The sequence below is a fragment of the Theobroma umbraticum genome, unplaced genomic scaffold (assembly GCF_002168275.2).
Source record: "Theobroma umbraticum cultivar Fairchild unplaced genomic scaffold, ASM216827v3 scaffold_20.0, whole genome shotgun sequence".
In the NCBI taxonomy this organism is placed as follows: domain Eukaryota; kingdom Viridiplantae; phylum Streptophyta; class Magnoliopsida; order Malvales; family Malvaceae; genus Theobroma; species Theobroma umbraticum.
In genome coordinates this window covers 6,846,068-6,857,973 of record NW_018397266.1, presented here as the reverse complement: position 1 = coordinate 6,857,973, position 11,906 = coordinate 6,846,068, and the positions used below count along the sequence as shown (strand labels likewise).

The window sequence follows — 11,906 nt, the reverse complement described above, 5'->3', positions numbered from 1 at the left end:
GTATAAAATTTTGATACATAAATAAATTTACTTATCAAATGTATAATTTTCCGTAATGAGTGTTTGACTCTAAAAATAAGAACTTTTCTTACTTTTTCTTCTTTTCAACAATTTTACTTGTACTCTTCGGATTTTTATTTTTTCATGAAATATTTTTTTCAATAAAAAAAATATATTCCTTACACAGTTTTGAAAAGGAAAAAGGCAATTCTTCCTTATAACCTGAGGTTGGGTGCAATGGGCTTCAAATTCTAACATTATTGTAACGTTATTATTCACAAAAAATAAAATGAATTGACTATAATAATAAAGAACACAACAATAATCTCAAAAACAAATTGATGCACTCAAACATTTGACTCATTAATTAATGCATAATCTCCTACTTGAAAAGCAGAGTTTGAATCGTTATTCCCCTAAATCTAAAAAATTAAAAAACAAAAACAAACTGATGCACATTCCACAGTTTCAAGGGTATGGGCTTCTTCCATGAAAAGGGAAGAAGGATTTTATGTAAAGGTAAATCTGTAAACTCCATGAGCCACACAAATCGGCCTTATGTTCTGTCCTCCGGAAAGAGTTTGAAGAGTCAGGGCAGAATACACTCATCGCTCCACTTCTCTTTCCTCTCTATTTTCTGCTCTACCAAGCACACCAGAGCTCATTTTCATCTCTCCACTTTTGCACCCACACCTATCCACCCAAAATTCACGAGGTTAGATGCACTTTTCCCAGATTCCCAGTGTATGGCTGCATGCTTCTTTTTATCCATTTGCAAGATAAACTTATTACTTCAATTCTGGTTGGGTTACAATTGCATGTCACCTAGGCCTGACCAAACTCCCAAGTCGAGAGCTTAAGAGTTTTAACCAAAGCGTAACTTAAAAACTTATCCCTCTAACCAATCTTTGTAGTCGCTAGATACAATTAGGAAAATCATATCAATGCCATGATGTTCATAAAAGATCCACCATATTTTCAATGCATGATATGTCTATCAATTGAAGTATCCATTCAAGCCAACAGAATCTGAAAAGGAAACATTACCATGTATGAAAAAATTCAGTCAGAATTTTCATGGGATTGCTAAGCCGACCAAAACTGTCACCTTCATTCATGATTGGCTCAGCACAAACAAAATCCAGCTACTTGTTTTCATTCTTCTCCTTACTTACAAGACAGTTCTCTATTACCTCATCACAAAGTTCAAGAGTGGTTTCCATGTTCCCTTCTTCATAATTTATATCAACAAAAAACCTGTATATTTCTTCGTCTGCAGGCAGCCCTTCTCTTCTCATCTCATCAAAGATTTCTCTTGCCTCAGAAAATTTTTTCCTCTTAAGAAAACCTTTAATCAGAACATTATACGAGCTAGCTGTTAGATTAAATCCCTTCTCAATCATTTCTCTGTGTAAAAACCACGCTTCTTTCATATTCCTTGCTTTACAATGCCCTTTTATCAGAATGTTATAGGTGTTGCCATCAGGCATCACTCCTTGAGCACACATACCTTTGTACATTGCAGTTGTGGCACGCATGTTGTTTTTGATGCAGTATTGCTTCATAAGAGTATTATAAGTGGTTGCATTAGGCATTATACCCTTTTCCAGCATCCATTTTAGTAACCTCTCACCATCTTCCAGCATTCCAGACATACAAAAACCATTCATCAGCACATTAAACGTAACAAGTGTAGGATGATGTCCTCTATCCAACATCTTCTTCAGAAGGTCATAAGCCTTATCAATCTCCCCTGTCTTACAGTAAGCATCCATTAGAGTGGTATAAGTGAAGGCATCAGGATGGAGCACTGCAATCTCCATATCTTCCATCAGTTTAATAGCTTGTGCAATATTTCCAGCTTTACAGAGCCCATTAACAAGAGAGTTATAAGTAAATATATTTGGTTGAAGGCCCCTTCCACACATTTCATGAAGAAGCTCATTCGCCATATCCACCTCCCCACGTTTACAAAGGCCGTCAGCTAGTGCAGTGTAAGTGACAACATTTGGTATAAGCCCCATGTGTACCATCTCATTATGGAGAGAGAAGGCCTCTTTCATCTCTCCTGCCTTGCAATAACCATCAATAAGTGCTGTATATGTAACTTCATCTGGTTCCAACCCTATGCCAAGCATTTCTTGGAAGACATTACTGGCTTCTGTCATCTTTCCAGTTTGACAGAACCCACAGATAATAGATGTATAAGTTAATACATCAGGGATAATTTTTTGTCCCTGCATCTCATTTAACAACCTATAGGCAGAAGGAATATTCCCTAGCTTACAAAAACCACCTATGAGAGTTGTGTATACCACCCTATCAGGTTCCATTCCTTGGTTCATCATCTCCCTCAAAACCTTCTCTGCTTCAGCTACGTTATCAGCCTTGCACAGGAGATAAATTATACTGTTATAGGTATACGGGTTAGGCTTTAAACCTTTAGCTTGCATTTCCTCAATGAGCCTTAACACCCTTGGCAGTTTCCCTGCTTGACAATATCCATTGATTATGGTACTATAGCTTACAACATCAGGAATGCAGCCGCTCAACTCCATTTGCAGGAGTAAGCGGTGTGCTTCTTTTATTTTCCCTAATGTACAAAGAGAATGAATAACAATGTTGTATGATGCAGTGTTCCAACAAACACCGACTTCAGGAAATTCAATGAAAACCTTTATTGCCTTCCAAAGCCCATTAAAATGGTCTTTTAATTGATTAAGATATACATTACAAGAATCAACAGAGATAATCACCTTGTAATTCAACATCTGGTCAAAGAGCTTCCTTGCTTCATCAAGCATCCCAGCTTCAACAAGGACTTGAAAGAAAACATTAAACACATTGGGATCTGAACCCCAGTCCTTGTATGTGTAAATTAAGCGCTCAGAAAAATGATAGAAGGATAGACCAATATCCAAATTAGGTTTTGACCAAAAGTCCCAGATAAGCTGATGAGCCATTTTTAAATCTTTAGAAGCCACAGCAATTTGGACAATAATGCAACGGGCTTCAAGTGTTGGGTCCCTACGCAAGCATGTCCATTCAAAGAAATCCAAAACAAGTCCATAATCACCCTTAATGTTCATCAGAACCCAAATTAAATGATCAGATCTAAACTTGGACTCATAAGGCCTTAGAACACGATAGAGTGGCTCAGAACGACGTAATTTTATTGCAGTTGAGATTTGATGCACAAGTTCTGACTCCTTGATGGTAGGTTTCTTTGGGCAATAACTGGGAAAAGGCCTGGTGGTGCCAGAGTCTGAGAAGTAGAGTATCTGGCCCAAATACCTTTTGAAGAAAAATGGCCAAGAATATGGGGCAAAGGTTCGGCGGTAACGATGGGAGAAGAGATGGAAATAATGGCTCAAGGAAGAGATAGCACACCTGTTCATCTTTGCAGGTGAAACCCATCACGAGAACTTTTAAGAATCCTTGATCAACAAGACAAAAGCTCCTCTCCATGCAGAAGAAACAGAGAGAAGGAACTTTCTCATCACGCCATCATATGTAAAATACAAATTATCATGACAAAATCTGCAGATATTAGAATAAAAATAAATGTATGTCAGCATAGCAGCCATATCAAATCAGTCAAACCACATTTTGAGCTATGGTTTGTTATCACTAACTGAGTTTGAATGCCCATTACAATCATCAACAGGCAATACAATATGTTAACTAGTTCGCCATTCTCTTCTTGTTGAAACTAAACTTTGTACATGGAACCTCGCATATCAATTTAGAGTTAAACTCAATAGTGAAACAATGATCCAAGTCAGTTCTTAGAGAGTGGAGCTTCAAGCCGATCATTATATTGGCTAATTGTTCAGCAAATAACTGTAAAAATCTTAGTCCACCTGTATGAATTGCTTAATCAATAATCTTTATCTAATGCTTTTGCAGGCGATGAAACAAAGAATATATAAATTAAAGCTATTCAGACAGTGAAATAAGAAGTACCCCTATGTTCTGATTTTAGCAAGCTTACTAATCTCAGTGAAGACTGCTACTCCACTGGGTTTCCTAATAAAATGGGGGACAAGAAGAAACCCTGACAAACAAATACGAAACAAATGTACCCTTTTTATCTTATACCTATATGAATTACTTTCCATAAGCTACTCATCGAGCACCAATTCAGTGAACTTTAGATTCTTTACTCTAAGCATTTGCATACAAATCATATATATTTCCAGCGCAAAACAATAATTTTAATAACTCTATCACTTATTTGCCCCATCGAGAGAAACCCAAAAACGGAGGGAACCACACTTCGCTGCAGATTTTAAAGAGGACTTCACAAAAAAAAAACCAAAAGGAAAAAAAAAAAAAAAAGGCCATGCCAGAGAGAAGAAAATAAAGAAAACCCATTAACAGGAAAATGTAAGAAGGTGATACCTTGAAGCCGATCAAAATCAGCAGCAACCTGCTTTGTTTGGTTTTCTAATTTCAAAGAGGTAAAACGATTATGCCTCGGCTGTTAAGCTAAACAAGAGACCACTATTCAGTAGGGAACAAAACAATGCCTTTACGTAGGAGAGAATGTACCGCGGGCTCACGTTGGGGCTTCACCATCAACACCCTTCGGTAACTTTGCTTTGTCATGAAGCCCATCTGGGCCCAAGAACATAGCAGCCAGGCCTTGCTTTCTGTTTGAAATCAAATCAATCGAGTTATAGTAAGCAAATAATCAAATCGAACGGGTTCGATCAGTTATTTGGATTATGACTAATTTTATTCTCTGTTTTTTAACAATTTAGAACGTTTCAAATTAGGGCATATTCCACCACAAATATGTCAGATTTGAATAGAGAAATTAGAGCAAACCGTTCTTCTTCAGTCACCAAATGAGGCACAATATTTAAAAACCCTAACTTACAACGCCTCCCTTTTATTTGCTATTCATTCTTTATTTTTTGCTTTGTTTTTTAATTTTGTGCAAAAACAACAAATAACAGAAGTATCAATCAAAAGAATCTTAATTCATTCTTCCATCTTACTACAAATCAAAATAATGCAACAATCAAGAAAAAGGTAAATTAGAAATCAAAATGGGTTTAGAAAGAACGGATTTAAACTCTCTAAAAAATAAGAAACAGAAAGGAAAAAGGACAAAAACATATTCAAGTGGTGCTTTCTTATATTTTATCTCAAAAACTTGTATATGGTCCAAAAATTTACTTATTAGGAGTGTAAAAATTATTATGTTGATTTTGACATTGGATATTACAAACTACTATGTTGGATATTTTTAAAAAGTTACGTCTGATGAAAAAATCAACAATTGTATTTGTGAGAGTTATGTCTCTTTAAAATAAATAGGTGTGACTGATTGAAATAGACACAAATTGTGTCTGTTGGGAATAGACATCTAAGTTTGTAAAATATCATTATTTAGACAATAGAATTAATAATAGAAAATAATAGCATATTTCCTTTCTTTTTTAAATATTTTTCAAGTTTTCTTCTATATCATTTTACTGCAGAAATATTATATATAAGTTTGATAATCTTGTCATACTCCGGTGAGTGTTCAGTGAATTGATTCTGTTAATGCAAACTGTCGTCAATCACTAAGTTTTTTTATATTTTCGAGATTTATACACTGGTAACTCTTTTGCATACTACAAGTGAGGCAAATAAAACCTTGATAGAATAAAGCTTATCAAGGAAATGCTAAATTCCTTTAGTAACTTAAGAATAGTCTTAAGATTTTCAAAGGAAAACAGACTTAATAATATATTTCCTGAATGTTGTCTAGAATCAAATAACGAAAGAAATGGGTGTAACAGATGTCATCTTCAGAATTAATATTTCGAGATGAAAATAGCATAATTTTGTCACAATCACACTACATTAAAAGGTACTTAAAAAGTTTGATCATAGTCATGTTATACTAACATCTACACCCATGGATGCTCAAATTAAATTTATACCTAATGTTGGTAGGATTGTTGATCAATTAAAATATGAAAAAGTAATTAGTTGCTTAATATATGCAATGACATGTACAAAGCCAGATATAGCATTTTCTATTAGAAAGTTAAGTAAATACATAAGTAATCTAAGTATTTTACATTGGCAAGCCATGAACAGAATACTATAGGTTTTGCTATAATAAACATCCATTAGTACTAGAACAATATTTGAATGCTAGAGCAGATGGATCTTCATACTTGGTGGGGATGCCATTTCCAAGAAACAGACGTGTATAACGGATTTTACTATAGCAATCGAATTGATTGCATTGACTATTACCACCAAGGAAGCTAAATGGCTTAAAAATTTACCTTATGGTGTGCCTTTATGGCCTGAACCAGTTTTTTCAATTTTTATCCATTTTGATAGTGACACAACTCTAACAAAAGCATATAACCAAGTGTATAATAAAAAGTCTAGACATATTAGATTAAGATATAACTATGTCCAATAATTAATTTTTTATGAAGTGATCACTATAACTTTTGTAGGGTCTAGTGAAATCTTGACGAATCTTTTAACAAAAAGTCTTGCTTGAGATCTTGTAAATAAGACTTTAAACAGGATGAGACTCAAGCTCATAAATTGAAAGTCACCCAGGTGGAAACTTGACTCAATGCTTAGTATAATGTCAAGTCAAAAGTTCAATGAAACAAAAAACATAATGTGTATGTTGCTGCTAACACTATAATATGATATATTATAGTCCATCCCAAGTGCTAGGTACTCATAATGGTCAGGAAATAATGAGTTATATATCTTAATAGATCCATAACATAAATTTGTTAAATTGTTTTAGTTAACAAGACGTTCTTGATGGGATCTACTTATGTGACTGTGAAGTGTGGCCATTTTTGAGAGTTCAAGAGCTTAACTTTAACAGCACTCATGAAAAGAGGATACAGACAGATAGCCATAAAAGTATCATTGAGTACGACGCATTCATTGGCGTTGAAATCATTGTACGAGATATGTTTGGTTAACCAAATAGAATGGCTCGTACAAAGTATAGTTTAACATGTAATTTCGATTAATTTTAGCATGTTTTCACTAAGTAAAGGTTCAATCAAAAAACCCCTTTCTTTATGCAATTTAATTTCAAGATTATCAAAAATTTGAATTAATTTGAAAATGGTGGAGACTGTTAGACATTTTCAAAAAGTTAAGTTTGTTGGAAAAAACCAATAATTATATCTGTTGAGAAGAACCAAGAGTTATGTCTATTTGAAATGAATAGGTGTAAACTATATCTCTTGGAAATAGGCATATAAGCTTATAAAAAAGACCACAATTTAGACAACACAAAGTACAACAGAAAACAATAACGTCTTTTCTTCCTTCCTCAAATATTCTTTAAGTTTTCTTCTATATCATTTTGCTGCAAGAAAATTACATAAAAGTTTGATAATCTTGTCATATTTCAGTGAGTGCTCAGTGAATTGATTTCGTCAATGCAAAATAACGTCAACCATTAGGTTTCATTGTATCTTTGAGATTTATACACTGATAACTCTTTTACACACTGTAAGTGGGGCGAATAAAACCTTAAGAACAATAACATTGATACACGCCTTGAAGCCAATTTCTACATTTTCTAATTCGATGTTCTAACATGTTATACTATACATCACCAATTAAGACTTTAAACTTCTCAAGTGTCATTAGAATGTCATGACATGTTTTTTTGTTTATTATCATATTAATTAATTGATTTTTTAAATATATTTTAATAAGATAAGTGACAACCCTCTAACCCTGTTTTTGAAATTTAAAACTTCACTTACGGTGTATTAGATGATAATTAATTTCTTAATTTATTACTTTTTTAAAAAAATAAATTGGAACTTAAACTTTTGAGTAAAATATGAGGCATCTACTCTTAATTGCCCATTTGATTTATTTTATCTTAATTAAAAGCTTATGCTTATATAGACTTGTTTGAAAGTGGTTATATACAACATCTTAACAAATATTTCTTTTGAAGACGTTGGTTATTCAAGAGACCGCCAAGTGAACAAGACTGTACACTTTAAAGCTCAATCATTTCAGTATTTCACTGATTAATATAGCTCGTATCAGTAGGCCGTAGGTCTTCTCGACGCATCAACAAAAAAAATATTGTGTTATTACGATTGAAAGCTGCTCAATGCTTCATCTTTAGCTCACTTATAACTGGCACCATAATTTTGTTTCTAATTTTTTACTCATAAAACTCTCATGGTTGCCCTACTCAGCACAACACACCCATTAATGTTCTTGTTAAACCCAAAAAAAAAAAAAAAGCAAAAGATTGTCTCCACTCTCCATTTTGAAGCATAATTTTTTCTGCTAAAGTTCCTCTTAATTGAGATGCCTTATGCTAGTTGTATTCTGGTTTCAGTGGAGCAGTATTTGATTAAACTATCTATTCTGATAGGCCCCATGTGATGGAGTGGCGATTCCATATCTCGATTAAAGAGGGAAAAAGATTCCTTCTTCATCAAGCCATAAATCATTTACTATCTTGTCTCTGCTCACAAGCTTTCATCAAACCTTAATCATATATAGGATTTGTTTGATACTACTGTTAAAATAAAAGCTGTTTTAGAAGATGAAAATTGTAATGGACTACTTTTGTGCTTTTAGAACTTGGTAATGTGATAATAAAAAGGGGAAGGAAAGTGCTTTTATATATATTCGACCACATCTCATCTCCATTGCCTTTTCCTATCCTTCTTGTTAATCATGTTCTGCCTGAGTGTCTACTCCTTTTCATCATTCATTAATTACAAAGACAAATGCTCAAGTCATGGACCTTCATTAATTGTTTTTAATGGCTGCCCTTGTTTGCAGGGTGGAGGGTTAGGTAGGAGCAATATGAAATATAGGAACTTTTACAAAAGTACTTGTTCTTGGTAACTCTCATGCACCGACAATAGGAAGGCAGGCTTTCAATAGCTTAAGAGATGAATCACAGCGGTCAAGAAAATTGCATGGTTGATTACATGCACAAGCTTAGTTGTTGCAAAAGCAAAGAAAGTAGGAACATTTAACTAGTTGGAGATTTCAAATCGAAGTATTGGGATTGGAATATGTCTAAAATGTTTCTCTTAATTAATTATATTCTCCAAGTGTAAAGCCTAAACCTTGTCCGAGAGTGAAGTAGAGACTTTGTACCTTTATTGTATTGTTTTTCACATAAAATTTCTGTGTCGCCTTTCCGATGAATGTGGATCAATGTGTCTATTAATTGCTATGCCCTGTGATTTATTTGAATGTTGATTCAGTGTCCTGATTAGCACATTGGCAGAGAGACTAATTAATTCCAATGACATGTGATGCCCCATTTAAAGTAATCGAGGGTCAACTTATGCCTGCCTCCTAGCCAAAGCATGTGAGATTTGATCATCCAACAGACCAACCCTCCAATATTTTCACCAACTTAATTGGAATATAAGCACAGATTCCTTGTCTCCTAACTGGTAATCTTGAATATATACTAGCAACAGCACTATATATATATATATCAATAACGCGGAAAACCGCCGGCTGTGCACATGAATCATATACACATTAAACCTGTTTCAGAACCTTTGAATTTAAATACCTGCAGTCATAAATGTATAATTTGCTTGTTCAGGGGTTTCTCTCGCTGTCTGCTTTACCGTGGAAGTTGATTTTGCTTTGACACTAAGGAAAAAACCATGTACTACTTTGTTATGGCTCATCTCGTGCACAAACTTCCTCCAAGTTGGGGTTTGTTTTTCGTTGAAAAAGAAAATCAAACAGTGGGTGATTGTGGAAACTCTCTCTCTACTTTTTTTCTCAATCTTCTTGGCAGGCGAACCAAGTAATCTTGAATCACCAAATGGAACTTTAAAGTACATATAAGAAGTCATCATCCAACTGCAACGCCAGCAATAGTTAAGAAAACAAGGCATCTAATTATAGGGAAAAGCAAAGGTCCCTTAAAGCTAGCCAACCTCACACCGAAAGTCATACAACCAATCCCCATAAAACAAAAGCGCATGATGCTTCCTTCCATCTCTCCCTATATCTTTCTCCCTATTTCACTCTCTAAAGGCAGCACTCATTAGCTAGCTGCTTGCTCAGAATAATATAATACCAATTCCACACTGCTCTCTTTCCCTCTTCTTCCTTAATTGCTCTCACACATCCCAAACTTTCCTCTCTAATTCTCCAAGCGTAGCCAGAAAAATGAAGCTAAAACGCTGTTTCATTACTCTCCTCCCCTTCATCTCTTTAATCTTTCTTCCCTCTTTGGTCTCATCTCAGGCCTGCCAAAGAAACTGCGGTAATCTACCTATCAAGTACCCATTTGGAACTGGCCCTGGCTGTGGTGACCCACGCTTTCAGCAATACGTAACTTGTGACCAGCAAAAGCTCACCTTGACGACACACACTGGCAACTATCCAATTACCAACATAGACTACAGCAACCAAGTCATATACATCTCAGATCCTTCCATGTCAACTTGTGCTTGCTCTCAGCCAAGCAAAGGCTTCGGCCTCGATTGGGATGCCCCCTTTTCTTTCACAGACGACAATGTTTTCACTCTCCTGGACTGCTCAACCACTTCGTCGCCTATTTTTAGATCAAATAGCTATAATGTTGACAACAGCAGTGCTGTTCCCCTATGTGACAAACAAGGTGCTCCCATTTGTAGTTACTTGTATTCTTGCAGGGCAATTAGCATCCTTAATCTCCCAATATCCACGTGTTGTGTTTATACACCAGTGGATCTCGGCCCATCCTTCGAATTGAATTTGCAGAAGTTGCAGTGCTCTTCATATTCTGGATTTTATAGCTTCAGTGGCCAGGAATCTAACCCTGATAACTGGATGTACGGAATATCACTTAAGTATAAGTTCAATGTGTATAACGACTATCCGAACTCGTGCGCAGATTGTGAGAAAAGCTATGGAGTCTGTGGTTACACTGGAACTTACAATTCATTTGTTTGCAACTGTCCTAATGGCATAAACACGACATCAACTTGTTTCTTTGTATCATCGTTTAGCAACGGTTTGAGACTACTCCCCCTTCAGACAGGTATTCATTACATGTACATTTTCCTTTTCCATTTTACGAAGTCAAGCACCCACATTTTTGGTTTGATATCTGCAAACTAAAATGGTAGTTTTCTTGCTGTTGCAGGAACTTTGTTCATCTATTCTCTGTCATGGATTCTGGCCATGGTCCTGCTATAGGCGCCAATTAGTGAAGGACAAAATTCCAACTTCCAAAATGAATTAAAATACTGAAGTTTGACTTTGCTTGGTTGTTTCTAAGACTTCTGCAATGCGAGAGGACAAAAAGTTCAACTTCTCACAGTTCTGATAAGAAAAAATGCTTTATTAATTGTTGTAATTTATCTTGAGATGGAAGAACTGTGTAAAAGACAGTAGTTTCATTTTGCTTTTTCCCTTTGCGTCTAGACGGTGGATATATGAACACTTCATATTCTTGGGGATGAAGTTACTTTCATTTTGTACAGTAGCCAGTATATTACTATATTAAGTGATTAACATCACCGGTCCATTCATTAAAGCAAACTAAATTTATAGCACTTTAGAGCGACAATGATCATTAGCTTATCCTAACATAAGAATCAGGTTAAAAAGCAGAAATTGAGAGAGCCCGGAGGGTTTGAGAGTATTAAAAACAAGATCATGGGAATAAGGTTCCTTCTTTTGAGCTCATCATCCACTAAAAGAGAATCGCTTTCACTGTAAAGGTTCTTTATTTGTATCTATATCCATAGGCAAGCTCTAGAAAGTGAGAAAGGAAGATTTATGCCTCCAGTTTATTCTCTCCTCATTTTGTGTCCACTTTTTGAAGGCAGATAACGGGCTTTAAGTCTTTAACCAACCTTATTACAACCACACATTGAAGAGTTATAGGCAGCAAGCATCAACAG

General features: G+C 35.2%; 2 protein-coding genes across 3 annotated transcripts; one reads left to right on the top strand and one right to left on the bottom strand.

The window, feature by feature from the left end:
* Positions 1-327: 327 nt before the first annotated feature.
* Positions 328-4,500, bottom strand: LOC110423549 (Pentatricopeptide repeat (PPR-like) superfamily protein). 2 transcript variants are annotated; one of them, XR_002445830.1, is made up of 3 exons: positions 4,405-4,500; positions 1,048-3,540; positions 328-693 (listed from the first exon to the last, which is right to left on the bottom strand). XR_002445830.1 is itself a non-coding variant. In XM_021437777.1 (2 exons), the coding sequence occupies exon 2, from the start codon at positions 3,396-3,398 to the stop codon at positions 1,146-1,148; it is 2,253 nt and encodes a 750-aa protein (XP_021293452.1). In that variant the 5' UTR covers positions 3,399-3,540; positions 4,405-4,500; the 3' UTR covers positions 328-1,145. The 2 variants fall into 2 exon arrangements, 1 of the variants encoding a protein (XP_021293452.1); XM_021437777.1 differs by having other exon boundaries at positions 328-3,540.
* Positions 4,501-10,037: 5,537 nt separating this feature from the next.
* Positions 10,038-11,514, top strand: LOC110423331 (Putative membrane lipoprotein). Its single transcript, XM_021437535.2, has 2 exons — positions 10,038-11,038; positions 11,144-11,514. The coding sequence occupies exons 1-2, from the start codon at positions 10,183-10,185 to the stop codon at positions 11,194-11,196; spliced, it is 909 nt and encodes a 302-aa protein (XP_021293210.1). The 5' UTR covers positions 10,038-10,182; the 3' UTR covers positions 11,197-11,514.
* The last annotated feature ends 392 nt before the right edge of the window (positions 11,515-11,906 follow it).

Excerpts from the sequence above, each read along its gene's own strand:
- LOC110423549 (XM_021437777.1), bottom strand. The coding sequence starts at position 3,398 with ATGAACAGGTGTGCTATCTCTTCCTTGAGCCATTATTTCCATCTCTTC.
- LOC110423331 (XM_021437535.2), top strand. The coding sequence starts at position 10,183 with ATGAAGCTAAAACGCTGTTTCATTACTCTCCTCCCCTTCATCTCTTTA. Across the intron at positions 11,039-11,143 it reads ACTACTCCCCCTTCAGACAG|GAACTTTGTTCATCTATTCT; the intron begins GTATTCATTACA and ends TTGCTGTTGCAG.